The sequence below is a fragment of the Maylandia zebra genome, linkage group LG20 (assembly GCF_041146795.1).
Source record: "Maylandia zebra isolate NMK-2024a linkage group LG20, Mzebra_GT3a, whole genome shotgun sequence".
In the NCBI taxonomy this organism is placed as follows: domain Eukaryota; kingdom Metazoa; phylum Chordata; class Actinopteri; order Cichliformes; family Cichlidae; genus Maylandia; species Maylandia zebra.
In genome coordinates, this window is record NC_135186.1 from 12,974,703 (window position 1) to 12,995,253 (window position 20,551).

General features: G+C 41.1%; 1 protein-coding gene across 4 annotated transcripts in view; it reads left to right on the forward strand.

The window, feature by feature from the left end:
• LOC101472406 (plexin-A1) overlaps nt 1-20,551 on the forward strand; it is a 314,386-nt gene that overhangs the window by 228,904 nt on the left and 64,931 nt on the right. For all 4 annotated transcript variants that reach the window (XM_004570017.4, XM_004570018.4, XM_076877989.1 and 1 more), the window contains exons 13-16: nt 6,125-6,276; nt 8,135-8,255; nt 8,437-8,573; nt 11,922-12,089. In XM_004570017.4, coding sequence (XP_004570074.1) covers nt 6,125-6,276; nt 8,135-8,255; nt 8,437-8,573; nt 11,922-12,089 — 578 coding nt within the window. The remainder of the gene's footprint in view (nt 1-6,124; nt 6,277-8,134; nt 8,256-8,436; nt 8,574-11,921; nt 12,090-20,551) is intronic.

Here is a 20,551-nt window from a genome sequence, read left to right on the forward strand (position 1 = left end):
TGGTCTGTGCAAAAAGCCGTGCTTAGCTCCGTCTCTTGTTTTCTCTTCTGGTCTGGCAAAATACTTTGTTGCATCTGTTTACATTCTCTTGCTGGAACTGCAAGATCTCAAAAAAGACAACAAGCATGGCCGGCATGACAGCATGTATTCTGCGATGTCCCAGATCACCGAAGGGCGAGATTACACGGCAAACCCAATCTGATCCAATGACCCCGTAACAGTTAGTTAAGTCTAATCTTAAAATTAAGATTCGATTTTTGACTCAACAGTGGCTCAGTTTTGTATTTGTCGAGGTGGGAATTTCAAAAAATAGCCAAGATATTAAAGGGTTAAATTGGACACACAGCAAAAGCTGCGTTTTAAACTTTCAAAGCTTCACGAACTTCATGCAGTTGTGGGTTAAAAATAGGTTTTTATATGTTTGCATTTTAATGCCAAGCAGTTTCTTAGTGTCTGTGATTATAAACACTAATGTTGTCACACTGTCATTTTAAAATAACACTTTATTGTCGAAATCAGTCTTTCCAAACCAACACTGCTTTCACTATTTACGGCAGGTGTTTTGGTGCATCTTCATAGTACCACCAGGTAAGTGTTCAAAGTCTCTCAATATAAAGGTGATGCCCCTGAAAATAAAAGCCTTTTAATGTTATTGTGATCTGAATCTGAACACAATTCATATTCTCTTTGAAAGCGCTGAACAATGATAAATGTTTCAATAACATTTGTCTCAGACAGTTTAGTTAGCAGAACTCTCGAACCATTTTCTGACCACATAAATACCTTTCCCAGTTTCTATCTGCCCTTCCATGGCTCCCATGTGCTATTGGTTACCATTCAGTCCACAGCAGGATTGTGCCCGCAAATAAAATGTTTGTAGATGCCGGATGACAGACTACGAGGAAACCACTGCTGTAATACTGATGATTTGATGTGGCTACACTGTGGTTAGGCCTGTAATATAAAAGGTCACATCACCACAGAGTGATGCCCCAGTACTTTACCACCAAGTGATTCCCGCTCAGTGGTACTTAAAAGAAGTGGCCAAGCAAAAGAAGAAAAATGTGCAATAAGATTTAGTAGATTGTTTTCCATCCATGTTACAGTATATAATATGTTATATGACCAACAGTGCAATATAATGGTCTAATGCAATGGTTCTTTACTAGCTGTGATGCTTTTCATCATTGTCAAAACTCAAATTCCACATTCCCATTCAAAGCTGCCACTCAGAGTCAGAGAAAATTCAAACAGTATGAAACAATGTCAGACTGCATAATGGGGACATAGCAAAGCTGTTCAGATTGAATGTTAGACTATTAGCTGACCAACTCCAGCATTCAGTGGTTAGTGGTTAGAAGCTGGCAGACTCTATGTTTTAGTAGTATGCATCCTCTAGTGTTTGTGTTCCTCGATCTCAGTCAAACCTCAGTCTGGTTTCTCATGTGGAACAATTACATCTGCTAGTCTTTTGCAGTTATGACTTAAGGCTTGTGTGTTACAGCACAAATGTAGTTCTGTTATATCAGATTACTTTCTTAAAGAATCCAAAACGCCTGAGGTCCGTTTTCAACTTCGGGGTGTCTGTGCTTTACATAACCCAGGGACCGGTGATTATGTGCCTCTGAATGTAGTCGTGTTGTGTCAAATCACTGCAAACATGAGTCCAAATCTGCCTGAGGTCCCATTTCCACACTGTGGCGTCTCTGCATGCCCAGAGGCTCACTGAGCACTGGTTATCATTTTATGTGTTGCCACACTTTTATACTTTCAAGATATTTTCAGAGCTTCCAATAGAAATTCATTCTTCCATGTCAGAGGAAATTTTTATAAAAGTGGACAACTAAATAAATATAAGATCCACTGCATTCTTTCATTTATACTAGCTTAAAGGTATAGTACTCATATACATATCCTAATATAGTTCATCTGAGGCAAAACTCCTGAACTTACTGAAGTCTGTTCTATGAAGCACCTATGGTCCCAGTCACACAGCCGCAGAGACCAGTCCTGACCATCTGGCAACTACCAGTTGCTAGGGTAGAATCTCTTTTCCCAGAACGATTGGCAGGTGGTTACTGGCAATTGCTATGAATTAATGGCTAAAGCCCAATTCACTCAGGCTTAGAGACCAGACTCTAAGTGACTCCACGGGAAGTGCAACTTGCAACTGATTTCACCTAGCAACAACCAGCAACGACTTGCCAACCAGTTGGGGAATATAGTTTTCCCTAACAGCGAGACTTTCCCAGCTTGTCGCCAAACCCTCTCTAGGCCGGTGCGACAGAGGCCTATGGTAGAATATAAGTCATGGAACAATCGGTCCAATATTGGTCCACTGCTTTACATACAGCTGGTTATACCAGTTTCGTGGCTTTGTTGATGTTTTCCTTTCTGAGGAACTCATCAAGCTCAGTGTATGCAGATTCCCTAACACTCTCTCCTAACTCCAAGACGAGTTGGGTTAAAGTTTCACTTAAGTTCTCGTCACTATCAGTGCCTTTACTAATAAAGCTACACATGGAAACATAGAAACATATATACATATTAGCCTCTACAAGATACAGCTACACTATTGTGGTTGCAAATTGTTCAGAATTGGTGCATAAGCTGCTGTGATTTGCTCTATCTCTAACCCCCTCTGCGTCTCTTACTCAAGTCCGTACTCTAGTACTGTGAATGTCTGTCCACCTTCACTTTAGGTGTTATTACATATAAAAGCTGTATTTTAGAGGAATTCAGACAAACAGATAGAAAATTCTGGGGGAACACCACTTTCTTGGATACTATTAGTTAAAATTATGTTCCCATGCAAGGTTTTTGCCATGGCCATTATGACCATTATGTGTGTTTACGGTGTCATAGTATATGGCCCCATAGTCATCACTGGTCCCTTTCTGAATACCACCCCCACATAATGGTGGAAATCCCTTTAAAAGCACTCTTCTTTCTTTCTCTCTGTTGCTTCTCTGTCTGTGGCCCTGCCAGTGTTTATATCCCAGGGCTGGGTGGCTAGCTGATATTGTGTTTTGTGGTATCATAGCTCCATTCTTCCAAAACCATCTGAAGGCCCATTTCCACACCCCGGCATCTGTTGTCCATATCATACCCTGGAGCTTGATGGCTACTCACTCTGGTCAGTGTTTACCAGCTCTCGTGTTTGTGGTGCCGAGGCTCCGCTGGCGCCTGAGGTTCCAGCATGAGTAAGCTTCCAAATAGTAAGCAGCGAGAATATTCTCTTTCTTACTCCCTCAGTTTACTTTTTTTTTCTTTCTCGCAGCATGTAGAGGATCCATTTACAAACCCAAACATGCAATCATCCCGTTTCTGGTCATCATAAAGATGCATTCTGTCAATGCAATGTTTATTTCTCTAAAACACGGGATCTCAGTTGCAACAAATGTATGTTTTTTGGTGATGGTGTGTTTACGCATTGTGAATATGTGTCTTTATATTATAGAATAACACTGCCAATGGTATTGTGATTTTTCCTTTTGGTTCCAAAGTGTGGCTTGCCTGCTTATCTTTCATCTGTTAGCTTTAATTTAAAAGAGTCAATAGGTAATTAAATTAGCTTAAAAAAAAAGATGAAAGGCTTTTAAAATGTTGGGGGAAAGCCAGAATGTGATAAGTTAAAAATCATATGCAAAACTTTAAATGTTTCTAGTTAAAAAAGAGTATGTCAGATTTTAAAACTAAGAGATCGACACAAGCAACACATGTTAAAGAAAGAAACGATTAAAGAAAAACGATTACAGGTCACCAGAGAACTTCAATCTATACATCTAAAAACCACAAACCAGGCGAGAAATTTGGGTGTAGTGATGGATGCAGACCTAAACTTAGAAAAACACATTAAGACAATAACAAAGTCAGCTTACTATCACCTCAAGAATATATCAAGGATAAAAGATCTGATGTCTCAACAGGACCTGGAAAAACTAGTCCATGCATTCATCTTTAGTAGGCTTGATTACTGTAACAGCATCTTTACAGGTCTACCTAAAAAATCAGTCAGACAACTACAGCTCATTCAGAACTCTGCTGCTCGAGTCCTCACTAAGACCAAAAAAGTGGACCACATCAGTCCAGCTCTGAGGTCTTTACACTGGCTGCCTGTCCGTCAGAGGATAGACTTTAAAGTTCTGATGCTGGCCTATAAAGCTCTGAATGGTTTAGGACCAAAATACATCAATGACCTCCTGACCCAGTATGAACCATCCAGATCCCTCAGGTCATCTGGATCCGGTCTTTTATCAGTTCCCAGAGTCAGAACCAGACACGGAGAAGCTGCATTCAGCTTTTATGCTCCTTATATCTGGAACAAACTCCCAGAAAGCCTCAGATCAGCTGAAACACTCAGTTTATTTAAATCCAGGTTGAAGACTCACCTGTTCTCAGCTGCATTTGAATAAAGCACCAAATCCACACTTTAAGCTTAAATTTCAAAACTTACATTTAACTACTGATTTTATCTACTGTTCTGATTTTATCTGTTTTGATTTTATATACTGTTGTTTGTTTGTTTGTTTGTTTGTTTGTTAATTAGTTAGTTAGTTTATTTGCTAGTTTATCATGCTTTTTATTTGTTCTTGTTTCTAATGTCTCTGTAAAGCACTTTGAATCACCTTGTTGTTGAATTGTGCTATACAAATAAACTTGCCTTGCCTTGCCTTGCCTTAAAAAGCTGCATCATCTCATTTAACAGCTATATGTACGTTTTTGGGAACTGTGGACACCAACCGTGGTAGTTTTAGACATGGAATGTATTTTTATATTCTTTCTTTGTGTAGGACATCAGCTCAGCTGCTCAACAGTTCAGTGCGCCCCATGTTTTATTTTTTTTATTTCATAATATGGAATGGATTTTATGCGGTGACAGGTCACAGGCACACAGGTTTGGCAGCGTCTTCATGAAATAACCCAGGCGTTTCCTGAACGAGATGTCTGGATGACAACATGTATTTTTTCAAATCGTGTAAATGTTGTGGAGCCCTCATGTTTACACTAATGCATTGCTATACCACAGAAATTTCACTTTTGAGTGGAAGATGACCACAGGCCAGTTTGATGACCACATTACCTCAGTCCATATTAAACAAGAAGCGTTCCAGGACTGCAGACCACTGCTAAGGCAACTCACTCTCTGGGTGTTGTTTAATGCAAGCCCTGAACAATTTAGTAACATTAACTGTACAGAATGTGAAAGAATTCCCTGCATCAATAATTAGAATGCTACCTTTGAGCAAGGCATTTAAACTCCAGCTGTTCTGCCTTTGATTTTCATTTGCTGATTTTTTTCTTTCTTTCTGAAGAACGGTGCGAGAAAGGATTTAGATCTCAGTTGATTTGCTCCATGTAAACATTTAGAATTAAATCTTAAATGTCTGGGAAGACAAATTGTTCATCCCCCACGCTGCTAAAATCTCCATTTGTCAAGGTCTGCTGTCGGCTACTGTATGTAGTATAATAATGCCGTGCAGCCATGACGTACCCTGAGTTTGCTTTTCCACACCGCGCTATGTGCTCAGCCAAGCACTGCAGGAGAACCGGGCAATGGACAGATTACACATAATTACCTCGTGATGCTTGTTAGGGATTAGGTTTGCATGTGCGTGTCTGCTACTGATGTGTGTGAGTGTGTGTGTCGGTGACAACTGCCGTCCATCAGTCACCATATTTGTTTTGTCACACCACACCTGTCCCCGTTACGCGCCATAATCTGGCTAGATAAATCACATTACGGTTCGTCTATGCGACTGAGCGTTACACTGCCGCAGCCCCGTGGACGCAGCCAAGCAGCCATAATAAGTTTCAATTAAGCAGAGATGATGCTGGTTTGCTTCTGTATACCGGTGTTTATGGGTTTTATGCCCTCTATTTAACAAATTTTCTGTGCTTTTCAAAGCCAAAAGGGTGATTCTTCTTCATCAAAACTAAATCCACAGATGTGGATGACTCAGTTTAAAGTGTGCACATATTTGTGGGGGAGTTTTTCATATCCACTTATGCCCTGATGTTGTCTTAGAGGACCATTTTAGGGACAAATGTAGAATAGAGAGAAACAAAAAAAGAATCACTTCATCCTTTCTGATATCTGTCCCCCATGGTCTTGTCTGTGCAGTTATTCCCTGAGACGGGGCCTCGACAAGGCGGAACCAGGGTGACCATCTGGGGGGAAAACCTGGGTCTGCAATTCAGAGACATCCAGACGGGCGTCAAATTGGGGAAGGTGCCCTGTGTTCCCGTTGAAGACGAGTACGTGAGTGCCGAAAGGTAAGTTGAGAGGCAGAATGCACACACACGGTAACCATGCATGCGCAATCAGACAAAAATAGGTGTAAAAAGGCATACATGTACAATATATTGCCAAAAGTATTCATGACCATAGTGTAAAATCAAGCACCAGGCATGCAGACTGCTTCTACAAACATGTGTGAAAGAATGGGTCGCTCTCAGGAGCTCAGTGAGCTCCAGCGTAGTACCATGAGGGGACGGCACCTGTGCAACAAGTCCAATCGTCAAATTTCTTCATTACTAACATATTCCAGCTGTTAGTGGTGGTGGATGTGACTGAGAATGACAGCAACTTAGCCACGTGCTAGGTCAGGTAAAATCACAGAACAGAGGCAGCAGATGCTGAGGAATGGAAGTCGCAAACTTTCTGCAGAGTCAATCACTATAGACCTCCAAACTTCATGTGGCCTTCAGATCAGCTCAGGAACAGCGCACACAGAGCTTCATGGAGTGGGTTTCCGGGGCTGTGCAGCAAGCAAAGCATCAGATGCAGTGGTGTAAAGCACGGCACCACTGAACTCTAGAGCACTGGCGACATGATGAATCACGCTTCTCTGTCTGGCAATCTGATGGATGATTCTGGGTTTGGTGGATGCCAGGAGAACAGTACTTGTCTGACTGCATTGTAGCAAGTGTAGAGTTTGATGGAAGGGGGGTTAGATTATGATGTGGGTTTGTTTTTCAGGAGTTAGGCTCTTCTCCTTAGTTCCAGTGAAAGGAACGCTTCATGCTTCAGCATACCAAGACATTTTGGACAATTTGATGCTCCCAACTTTGTGAGAACAGTTTGGGGATGGCCCTTTCTTGTTCCGACGTGACTGCTGCCAGCGCAAAAAGCAAAGGCCATAAAAACATGGATGAGCGAGTTTAGTGTGGAAGAACGTGACTGGCCTGCACAGACTCCTGACCTCAACTCAATGTAACATTTTTGGGATAAATTAGAGCGGAGACTGCAAGCCTTCCCAGACAACACAAAGCTGCTATAGCTGCAAATAGTGGGACAACATCATATTAAACCCTGTGGATTAAGAATGGAATGTAGCTCAAGTTCATATGTGTGCGAAAGCAGACCAGTGAATACTTTTGGCAATATAGTGCATCTAAGCTCACAAAGCCTACAAAGACAGATCAATACATTTGCAGCATGCGGATGACCTAAATGCCTCTCTCACAGAATCAAACATAATTCCAAGGACACGCACAAAGAGGAAGCTGCAGCTTGTGCCTCTCTGATCCTGCCCAATCAAAGGACAGGAAAAAATGTCAACCAGAACACGTTTGTGTATAGGTGCATCCGCGTTCAGCAGCTGAAAAGATAGTGACATCAGGCTTTCTTTTTTTGTGCGTTTGTAAATTCCATCTGTTGTTCCTTTCCATTACTCTCTACATATGCTTTTTCCTTTATTTTTCTCATCCCTCTATACTGACATTTACTCCTCTGCAGGGTCCTACACGGCTGAGGAATTGAGTTCACGCAGATCAAACAGTCTCTCTGAAGTGCAGTTAGTTGGGAAATGATGCATGTTGAGATAGAGGGCATCTCTATTCAAATATTACACACACATCAGTTATTCTACATATTATTCCTGACATCTCTGCACCACTCCCTAGTCAGATACATTTTTCCCTTTTTTTTTTTTTTTTACTGTCTTTCACCACTCCTGAACTGTAGATTGAGATCTATTGTCTGAAGCATTTTGGTGTCTGCATAAAGCCTACTGTGACCACGTGACTGACCATTCACTTGTTTTTGCACTGCACTGCACTACATACTGTAAATATGTGACAAAATGAGGAATAAAGAAGCATCTGCTTCAACTTCTCTCTCTGTGAACAGAATAGTGTGTCTGCTGAACGACGCAACCGGCTACAGGGTCCAAGAGGCTCAGGTGGAGGTGTGTGTGAGAGACTGCGTCAACGACTACAGAGCCCTGTCGCCGCGGCCGTTCACCTTTGTGGTAAGGATCCCGGCGAGGAGACTTCAATAACTCTTGTGTTATCTTAGCCGCTCCACGAGGGCCGTGACAAGTTAAGAGACGCTCCCACTGCTGAAACACAATTACATAGTGGACTAAATCATAACTAAGTTGATAAAAACTAGAATATTTATATAGATTTTTTTCCCTCTCTTCTTTGCAGACTCCCTTTTTCACACGTATCCAGCCGTCCCAGGGGCCCATTTCAGGGGGAACTCGTGTCACCATCGAGGGGAGCTACCTCAATGCGGGCAGCTACGTGTCTGTCAGCATAGGACCGCTGCCATGCCAGTTCAAAAAGTAAGACTCCTTTTTTTATTGTTGCTATAAATTTAAAATGTATTAAACTAACCCCCTAAGGAAAACTGAGTGATGCTTAACGTGGTAAAAATAAATTTACACTCAGAGCTGAAAATGCTGAGGATGATGGAAAAAACAAACAGATCAAGCTTAAAGGAAATATGTGCATAAATAAGGATTCTCTGTCTGAAGATTGGTTTTGTGGTGTATTGCAAAAGAAAAAAATAGCATTATCATAAAGATATTACATGCACGTGCAAACATGTAACCAGTATGTCAGACTGGGTTTATTTCTGTGTGTGTGTGTGTCTGTTGTATTAAGCGTGTGTGCATGCTTGTTGCTCGCAGACACTCAGCACCTCTTTGTCTGCTCTCACGCAGGCTTTCCTTAATCTACTGCATGGAGAGAAAAAAAAAAACATCCAAACTATCACCACAGTTGCTTGCATGTCAAATGTATGGATTAGCCTCAAATAGCTAATCTCTATTGAAGCGAGCGTACGCTAGCTTTGATGTCACACCAGTCGTTTCCGTCCTCACGGTAATCCCGCAGACTCCACTTCACCGCGACTGTTTGCTCACCTCAACTCTGTCTTTATCTGTCACACCCTAACTGTGGGACCGTGTTTGTGGCATCTTGTGAAGATTGCTGGGGCATGGGTTCTTTCTGAATGGGGTTGCTATGGTTACAGGCTGGGGGACTCAGGAAACTGGATATCGTAGATTCTCTATCCTTTTTTTTTCTTTCCTCATACTCTCTCTCCCTGTGTGGCTGCTGAGATATAAAGAGGCACAATAGATTCTGCAACACCAAACTGAAGTGCGCTCACATACTTTCTTATACACATGTACTGTACTGTACAAAAGCAGCCACCGCTTAACTGTGCTAAATACATATTAGATAATGTATCTACTGAGGACTGCACGAGGCTGCAATCCAAAATGTTATTTTGGCTTTAAAATAATATTTTGGATTGTAGTGTTTGTCATTGGTACTATTGATTGTTGAGATAATTTTTTAAATGTAAAAAAAGTAGGTGCTTTAGTTAGTCTTAAACATAATAATAATCATAATCTACTAATAATCTAGTAATAATAATCTAAATCTGGGTGTATCATCTGGATGAGGGAGGTGGTTGATCAGATTGCACCCAAGTACAAGTGCAGTCCACACAGAAGGAAGGAAAAAATCCCCCCCCGAATGGAGGCATTATCTGTGCTATCGTTTCCCTTGTCGCTTGAAGTCAACTGCACTTCCGCGAGCCACAAGATCTGATCGTATTTCCAACAGGACTAAAATAAAGCAGTGTAAATACCAAGGGTAAAGACTCACAGAGTTGTTGCAGTTACCTAAATGCTGTCTTCAGACAGTCTGTATATAAAAGATGGACATACATAACATCACCGAATTTTGTAGTCATGTAGACAGTTTGAAACGTCAGTTGTAGTTTTTTGGGGGGGTTTAAATGACAAATGAGAATATTTAACGGCTCAGTCATATTAAAGTAAAAATAGGACAGCATCCTTCTTCTGACTATGAATATCAAATCTCACTTTCAGCTATTTATTTTGTCATGCCAACAACCATACCAACATTTTGGCCTTCTTGTTATGCTTTCATGAAGGTACATGTTTGCTGGCATGACAAAGTAAATTGGGGAAACTAAGAAGTTTTGTGCTACTGCTGCTTATTGACTTGGATAATTGACCCTGGAGTTTTGGTGTGGCACTACCGATAAATGTACCGGGAAGGCAGGTCCTTTTAAGACACTGGACTAAGAAAAATCCTTTGTTGCCTGGTAATTGCATTGATTTCTTTTTTTTATTCTGATTTTTTTTTCATTTGGCGATTGACTGCAAGTAGCTGCGGCAACCAGCTGATCAGCTGAGTGTGCAACACCTTTAACAGCACCTGACTGCGAGTGCTCATAGATCTGGTCCCAGTCTTTGGAGCAGCTGTTCTAAGTTAACAAGAACACAAGTTCATTGCACAAGTTTGGAATAATTTTGTTTACAGCCACTGTTTATCCTTTAGTGTAAATGTATCATAAATAAGAGGGTGGAGTGCTAAGTTAGCTAATGTTAGCAAGCTACATACAGAACATATGAATAAAACACTACAATTAGACACACTACAAAGTTTTCGACTGGGCTGTTAAAATAATAGACCACATCCTATGCCATGTTATTAGTTAAATAACTGCTCCAACAATACAAACACCTCAGATTAAGTGAGGTGAGGCCTAGCAGACAGTTAGCAGCTATAGCCTGACTCTTTCAGCAACCACTTATAACTCAGCCTGCCCACTCAGTCTGTTATTTGTATTAAAGTATAACTTTAATACCACCCCCACCAACCATGCAGTCTTTAGCAAATCAGCTAAAGAGACAAAGATTTTTATTCTATCCAGACTGTAGTTATTTAATTTCTGCTGTTAAGTTAGGCATTTTTGTAATGTGACTCTATGTGGATTGACCTGCTTTTTGAGCTTTTCTCAAGTGGCCATTCTCAAAGGAGCTGTCAATTTTGACACTTAAGTGTTAGCTTTTTTTTTTTAGCCCTGTAGGTTGCCACTTGATAGACTGACATAACGGTCTTTAATCCCAGTTGTGTAAGTGGCGACAGATAGTTCCAACTATACATTTGCTCTGTCTTGGCCTCACACATACAAGCTCAAGTTGTGAACTCTGATTCGTATGTTCCAGGAGGCCCTCAAGCTGATCAAACAGCAGGACTTGGCTTATTTTGTGAGCTGAAGTGCTCTAGTTATAAGCAGAATGATCTAATCAGGCAGTTTACAAGATGAGTTAAAGAGCATGAGATTAATTGGCTTCACAGGACAGACATTGGTAATTACAAGAAAAAGTCATTTAATATGTCATCTCTTCTGCTCGAACCTCGGTATGAAATAAATGTCCTGGCACAAGAAAGAAATCATTGCCTCTTCATTATTACAATTCTTTATTCTATAATTCTGAGTGATTAGGCACTTCTAGCTGCTTGCTAGGGTGCTGCTAAGATTTTTCCTCTGTTAGATGTGAATACTTTCCTTCTCAAACCTAATTTTACTTCTCTTTTATTCCCTCTATATGTGTTCTTGTCCAATAATTCTTTATTAATTAGAAAATTCCTGCAATCGGAAACTTTATTCTGTCAGAAGAAGGGTTGCTACCTTTTCTGGTGAAATAGGTTTTATCTTTTCAGAGCCTGGCAAATGGAAATGTGAAAATACAGCCCTTGATTTGAGCATGTTAACATTAGTTATATAATTTGCTCTCTACTTTGCTGAGACTTGTCCTTGGGCTGGAATCGATTTCCGTCAGCTTTTCCTCCTTCTGTCTGTCCAGGAGGAATGCCCGTGAGATAGTATGCGTTACACCAGCTGGACTGGCCTCGGGCAGTGCCCCAGTCTTGGTGGACATCGATGACGCAGAGCTCAGAAACCCAGAAGTCAAGTTTAACTACACAGAAGACCCCACTGTTCTGAAGATTGAACCTGACTGGAGCATTGCCAGGTAAGCTAATGTGTTGTGTTTGTAAGTTTACAATTTGAGTAAGCAGCATTTTTTTTTTCAAGGGATAGAAACAAAGATGTTGCTCCTAGAATATATCCAAGTGGTTCTGAAGAGGTCCTGTGGGGACATTAATAATAATCAATCAATCAATCAATCAATCAATCAATCAATCAATCTTTATTTATAAAGCACTTTTCATACAAAAAAAAAAAAGTAGCACAAAGTGCTTTACATAGTTAAAAGCAGCCCACCCCACCCTCCAACTCACTCCCCACACTCTCATGAACATAAATGATGTGAATACACACATATCCCCCCCCCCCCCCCCCCCCCCCCCCCCCCCCCACACACACACACACACACACATACACACACGCGCACACTTAAAGAGTAAAAATTGGGCTGGGCTCGCATGAGCCAAGTGATGAAACACTATAACAGGGAGCCGTCTGCACCGGGAGCCGGTCACAGCTCACAAAACTGAACCTAAATATTTTTTCATGCTGGAATTTTGTCTAGTTCAGATCCCGAATAAATGTTGGCTGGATAATCTCAGCAGCTAGCAGCTGAAAGAAATTACAGTCTAGCTTTTTGCACTACTCCTGTGCTCCAGAAGCATCGCGCTGGCAAATTCGAGGAAGTGTTCTCGAAGCAGTCGGAGCAGAGTTAAATGCAGGATGAGAGCTCTGACAGCTAGTTTAGATGGAGGTAAATTGACAGTGCCTCCGGAGGTTTTTCATCTGGCTCGAGTGAGGCGTTTTCAGCAGAGGAAATGAGCAGCAGCAGAGGCGGCGGCAGCACGGTTTATCTAAAAACAGAAGAGTTTAAGCTCATCGTGTAAAGCGGGTCATTAATGGCTTGATTTTGATTGGTTGATTGAAGTGGCATCTAATACTGATCTGCTAACGATGAGTGAGAAGTAATGCAAACGATGCGCAGATTTCCACAGCCTTTCACACAGCGGCTAAATAAATAAACACTCTGCTCCACTACTCGGCACTGAACATGACAGCAGCATCACTGGGGAAGACGCACACAAGCAAACCATTTCACATTAAAGTAGATTTACTGTCAAACGGGGCAGACACATGCACTTATTGGGCTTTATGATGGATACTTAGGCTACTAGAAACAACTCACTCTCACCCTTGTGGTTTTTCTGGAGCTCCATTACAGCTAAGTAGGGCTGCCACAAATGATTATTTTGATAGTCGACTAGTCACCGATTATTTTTGCGATTAGTCGACTAATCAGATCATGCATCCATTGGACGTACAGCGTACAGCTTATTGCACCAGCAGGCATCTGCTCTTATATAACTATCATTAGCTTACAGCTTTAAGATTTTAAGGTATGTGCTAACTAAAAATAAAGACAAGATGATAGTTTATTAAATTTTAATGAAATTTGTAGATTGTTTCGGTGAAGTTTAATAAACTCCTTGCTATCTAAAATATAACAGGACACCGGAGTATATTCTCGAGCATCTCACACTTCTGATAGTGTCTTTTGTTTGGATCTTACAAAGCTTCAAACGACGCGTCGACTATTAAATCGGTCGTCGACGATTTTGATAGTCGACGTAATCGTGACTAGTCGACTAATCGTGGCAGCCCTACAGCTAAGATTTATTCCTCTGTGGGAGGTTGTTTGAGTTTGGTGTTACTTGGACTAATCGCAGGTTTTTAATCCTATGTGGGAAGCATATTGTGCCGATTTTTATCGCCAGCCGAAATACACACTGATGAATGGCTCCTACTGGGTTTTTGTGCGGTTTAACTCTGAGAGCTGTGTGGTTAAAACCAGTCAGTTAAAAATAACCTGTTGTTTGGCTGTGGTTAAACTTTATAAGGTAGTACTTTATTTCCTTTCACATATCCTGTCAAAGCCCTGTTCCTTTATGTCCAGAGCAACATTTTCTCATTCTCTTTGATTGAAATTCATTTCGATATTTAAATAGGCAGCAGTGATGCCTTTTTTCTTTTTTTACCCCTTGTTTTTTTTTACCTGTTCTTGCCTCTTGCTCCTTCTGTGCTCCTCCCTTCCCTGTTGTTACTCATCAGCAGATTGTAGGAGATAGATGCAGAGCTTGTTAGAGAAAAGTGTTGATGAATCCTTCCCAGTTCCCTTTTGCCCAGTAGGGCCAGCCAAGGAAGCAGCTGAGGCCCAATCACTGCCCTTCCCACCCACTGCGAGGGTGCCTCTGTGAATGTGTGTGTAAAAGCTCAAAACGGGGGTTCTACTTCAGCAAGCTCACTCAGGAGTGATGATCCCACGCAAACAAGAGGCGTGCGCGCACACATACACACAGACGCCCCGCTGATTCCCAGAGTCCCTGATGTTTGGCCCCAGATCCCTCCTCCATCTGGTTCAGAAAACCAGAAAACAACTCATGCTCCTCGGAAACAGCAAGCAAACTGCGATAGACAAAAGTGCGTGTGGCGCTTCCAACCAGTAGGAGCTTTAATTTGAATGATGAATTTCAGCCAGCGATCGGCATCACATGTCGCTTTAGGTAGAAAGTAAAAAGAACCAGTAAGATGTGATAGTATATCCGTTCGTATCTGCCTTATTGTCTGCCTTTGTGCGGCTACATGCATGCCTGGGGAGCATTATCATTGTGCTTGGAAGATGATAGCGAGAGTGGATAAAAGAGAGTGAAAAGAGAAAGAGAGCAGGGGTGCAGAGAGAGAGAGTGCATTACCATTGTGCTTGGCTGATGATATTCCATTTAGGACAAAGACAGAGCACTTCAAAAATAAATCAATGAGGAGTACTCATCTGGGATACTGGGGGAGATTTATTTGGGTAGTGGTAGAGGTTAGAGAAGCAATTTTGGAACAAAATATTCAGATTTCTTTCTCAAACAGAGAGTAAATACAGCAGATGGCTCGGAGGCTTGCCACTCCTTCATTGAGTACTGCCAGTGTGCCTTTGAGCAAAACTGATTAGTACTTCTACTCCAATATAGCTGCTTCATGGTAACTGTGAAAAGTGGTAGCTGCCAAGGCTAAACGTGTGTGTGCTTAGTCAACAACTTAATTACGAGCAAAAAGGTCAGACCAGGAAGTAGCACGGCAAAGTTTGTCCATGCCAAGCCACCAGCACAGCAGCCGGGCTGCGAGGTGAGCATTTGTTAAATGTCACTTGTGTGTATAAAGTCAAGAAGAGCACTTGTTGGGAATTCTCAAAAGTGCAAGCGCTCAACTGTCTTGTTGGAAGGACTCGAAAATCAGAATCCTGAAAGCTACCTGAGGCTATTTTGCTATTTTCTACAAACTCTTGTAGGACTGATTGTGCACACTAACATACTAGTTAGGAGCAGTAGATCTTTAATTGCTTTTACTTTTTCTTCTTGGGTTTGTATGGTGTTTTAATCGGTCAGTAACATTTGCTACCAGTTGCAGTTTTTTCCAGCCACACAGAGACTGTTGGGCGACTTCCTGCAAACGACTGGTTGCTAGAGAAATGTGTATTTCTTAGCTGGTTGGCCAGTGTTTGCTGCAGGTTGCTAGCAATCACTAGGAGAAACTGGCAAAGAGCAGCAAAGAGGTATACAGTACTGCACTGAAAATCTTGTGATTAGTCTGGTAACTAACAGATTTCCACAGTTTTCAGGGAAGAAGCAGGTTGATTTAGTGAGTCTAAATCACCACTAAGCTGTAGTTTACTGAGAGGTGCATGCACGGTGCACAGAGGCGTATGTATACCATCGACTGCAGTCTGCTGTAAACGAACGCAACTTTTTCCAGGTACATTTACCCAACATACGAGGGTTAGCAAAAATGGATTGTTCAACACAATAAAATTCAGATTTCTCTATTTGACTCTCTGTTAACTTACCGTTACAGAGTAGCTTGACTGAGCCTTACACGTGTGCTTCAGTGTTCAGTTTCAACTTGCAAACAAGTTTTTAATCATTTACTGCTCCACAAACAAAATCTTGAAAAACTGTTCCGATCCTCCTCTTACTGCCCGACAGTGACAGAAAATGCTAGAGAAAATGAGAAGTAGTCAAAAAGGAAAGGAGTCCAGAGAAAACAAGAGAAGGATGAAGAAAGAGAGAGAAAGACTAACCGCAGTAGCTGGATTTCCCAAGCTACCTGTGGGAGTTTATTCTGATTGTCTTGTTGTCTGTTCCCTGAAGCATGTACCTGAGCTAAAGAGACTCACTTAGACAAAGATAGGAGCAACAGGGACAGAAGGATTCAGAGCAAATACACATCAAGCTGAAGAGGACGGCAGCAGAGGAGAGGGGAGGACAGCCGGTGTTATAAGAAGTGCAGTCTGTCTGCTCCTGTGCTGCATTTGTAGCACAAACTTTAACAGCTAATTAAAAAAATCTGCTTCTTTGAATATCCTCTGGGCTCCTTTCTTAGGTGTCTTCATCTGCCTTGTAAATACCACAGTAATAATATGCCAGGTCACTTGTTCCTTCTGTTAGCTAAGCGTGGTCCATGTTATATATAATGTATACTGAAGGTACTGGGGCACTGCTTATGCAACAGTGTTTCAGAGCCTCAGATTATTATGATGCTTTGGACTATCTTGCATTCATGAGGTCTTAAGCTAAACATAAATAAATATATAATATAGAAAATATATTAATATATGACACAACAACATTAATCATTTAAATGTAAAGCAGTTGTCCAAACCAATATGCTGAGAGATCAGTCCGTGGCCGTGACACAGAAACTAATTTCTATTCAAAGTGGAATGAAGGAGATTTAAAAAATCATTAAAATAGGTTAGATGGAAGTTTCCTACTTAAATTTCTTAACATTAATTAGAGTCTGCTCAACAGAACAAACTTGATTTGTACAAAATTAATTTTACTAGACTGGCAGAGTTTCAGAGTTTCATGGCACCCATCCATAGTGAATTGAAGTGTCTCGCTTCCAGTTACTTAAACCGAATTTGGCTCTTGAAGAGTACAGCGCTGTAGAAGAAATGACACGAATACTGTATTACAAAAAAAAGAGTTAATGTGTATACTTTGTAAAAGTGTGAGCAATCAGAAAAATATTGGTACCTTTGTCAGCTGTCAAAATACAAGTCAGAGGCTTTATGCTTCCTATAACACCTATAATCGCGTATTAAACATGATAGTGTTATCCAAAGAATGGATGAGATCAGGTATCCTAAGCGAGTAATGGGCAACCTGCCAAAAAAGAAAAAAAGACTCTGAGAAGCTGAGAAGAATAGCCAGGCTCGAAGCCTTTTATATACCTACAATGCAAGAGATGGTACGTCTACCTTTATCATTTACTCCCTGTCTCACCCTATCATTAGCGTTTGCCGCTATTGTAAGTCTCGCTGGATTAGAGTGAGAGATGAATGTCTCTTGTTAGCCAGCCAGACTCTCTTCCTAAGATATTAACAGGTTCTGTCTCTGCTTCTTTTCACCGTGTTGTTCATTCTGCTGTTGGTGCTTGTACGCCAAGTCATTCTGGATAAGTGTCAGATTAATGCTGACTATGAAAAAGACACCTTGGTATTGCAGAAATCAATGTTAATATGTGGTAACCCACCAGATGAAATGTGCTCTGGCGCACGGTGGAGCGTCACAAAGGAGTACTTGAGGCGAGGGACTAAGGTTTGTCCAATGCCTCAGTGAATTCTGTAATACTATGACAGAATTTGTGTCTGCCTATATGGTATTTATTATATCCTGTGGATGTGCTGCCATGATCAATTGTCTAATCCTGCAGGAAGCCCTTAACTTCCCCTCACTGAACTGCTGTTCATACTAACATAGGAAGAGCCTGCCTTCAGAGCTTCACCTCTCATTCAAGAGACTTCTTCAGTTCTAAAACAACTGGTGGAGACTTCAGGGTAATAAAAACCTATTACCTTGTAGTAGGCATAGAAGAAAGTTCTAGGAGTCACGTTCCATCTAGTGGGAAATGTCTTAAAGCAAACAAAAAACTAAAGAAGTCCTGTTACATTCTCTTCAGGCTCTCAAAACTACCATGATTTAGATGGCTAAGAATCTAGATAGACAAGATCCTGCCTTAATGGGTACACAGGACATGGCACATGTTGCATGTTGTCTGGTTCAGAGACAGGAAAGATTGTCAGCTTAGCATGCACATAGAGTTTAAAGTTGCCGTCAAAAGCTAAAATTAGTGAATATATTCCTTCTCTTCTTGACAAATAATAAAAAGTCAAAAGGATATTTATTGTGAGAAATTCATCAGCTTGAGTACTCACAAAATCTTTGGATTTGTGAAAACCAACCGTTACCTTGGATCATGGAAGATTTGCAGTAAGATAGCAAGGGTAACGGGAGAAGGAACAGGGAAAGCCTTACAGTTTTATTGGCCATCTGCTGTTAAAACCCCAGGGCTTATAAGTCTGCAAAGGTGACTGATCAAGACACACCAAAATATCTTTGTTTCAAGTTGTTCTTTGGGTTAAATCTTTCCAAGATCGAAGAACAGGGGGAAAAGAGTGTAGGGGCAATGAAGCAAATCCCTTCCTCAGCAGTTTCCCCCGACAGAGTTGATACCACCAAATATTCCCAAGCAACAGAGAGTAAATCTGAAAAACACTTGTCTTTTAGGTGTAGATAGCAGAGGCAGCAGTCAGGCTTGGGAATCTCTGAGTGAGAGAATTAGGTGTATTAGATTCTGCATCAAGCCAGCCACACAAAAAGACCCTGAGAAGTTTTTACTTTTATCACTGACTAGTTGAACTAGAGAATTCACCATGGTATAGAAATATCCTGTGGATATCTGTGTTTTTGGGTTTGCAAAAATACCTTAGCATCCAAGTGTGGTTAGGGAGGTATACGATGTTTGTGATTTCTTCAAAATACGTGGTTTTATTCCAGCCTTTTATTTCAGACAGCAGTGATAGGAACTACAATAAAAACCCCTCTAGACTGTGAGAATCTTGTAGAAAGACACATGATAGTGGGTCTTAGAAACAATATCTCTCAGTGGCACAGATAGCCCAGCAGCGGTGAAAGCGCTGATCTTCTAGAGGAAGACAGCACACAGGTGCACAAACTGCAACTGCAAAACAAGGTGAGCGTTGAGAAGGTAAGAAAGGTTTGAAAAAACCTTCTAAATCCAATTTAAGCGTAGCTGTGAAAATGTAAGGCTAACTCCATTCCCTTTACAGGTGGCAAGAGCCCTCTGTGATAAAGGTTTTATATTTTCCATGAACTTCATGACTCTCTCGCATTGAGGGTCATCACGAGAAGACCACCAATCACTTTGGATAACAGCAAAAAGAGATGCAGTTGAATATTGGCCACCAGATAGACATTGCTTGACACCAACAAGCATCGTCAGACATGGCGAAAAATAAAGAATTTTTAAAATAACTTAAATAAACAAACAAAGATGGTCTGACCTGCACCGACAGTATCAAAAATTACGCCTGGCAGTTCAGCTAAATTCTGCCATGGCGATTTACTGTATTCGGTCCAGTACACCTGCTCAAGGCAAACACCGTGACTGTAGATAGATTTGTATTTATAGTACAGGGGTGGGGAACTCCAGGCCTCAAGGGCCGGTGTCCTGCAGGATTTAGATATCACCCTGGGTCAACACACCTGAATCAAATGATTAGTTTTGGCATTGCCAGGCCTCTGGAGAACTTCAAGACATGTTGAGGAGGTCATTTAGCCATTTAAATGAGCTGTGTTGGATCAAGGACACATCTAAAACCTGCAGGACACCGGCCCTCGAGGCCTTTAGTTCCCCACTCTGCTATAGTGGATCTTACATTCTGTTTCTCCTTTTTTAATTTTGTGTTGTAAATTCCCCTATAAAGATGATTTTTAAAATCCTCCCTGGTGCCCATGGTACTCTACCCTAAGCTTGGAGCAAACTTCCTTTAATTAATAGAAAGTAGTCAAACTGTTCCAACATTTCATGAAAGCTTTCGAAGTGTTTAACAAAAAAGCTGGAAAGTGGTGCCGAACTGCACCGTTTTAAGAAGGGAGGAAATAAATGTTCCTGCAAATGTCGGTATTAATTCTGCTCTTTAAATAATTTTTCATGTTAATCAAATCTGCCTTGAAGGAATTAGACTAACATCATAGTAATAAGCGAAAATAAATATATTTTTGGATTAAGCAGTGTGTTGCCTGGGTTACACTTTCTTTGAACATCATGAAAAACATTTGTTGAATAATTTAAACTTCCAATTAGCAAAATACAGTCTTGCTGCACCGTGTCTCTGTAAAGTGTTCACTGTAATGTGTACCGTCATTAAACTAGTAAAGTCACAAACATTGACCAAGTAATGGTTTGGGCCCAATTCTTCAACACAGTGTGAACTCTCTTAGGCAAGGTTCCTTATCTTTTCTTTAAGTGGTTCGTCACGCTTCTCAAAGGAAATTTCTTTGGATGTCAGCTGCCTTTTGTTCCATCTTCTGTAAAGATGATCCTACACTTCTTTAATAAAAATAAAGTCCAGGGTTCAACATTAGGTGGAGGTCAATT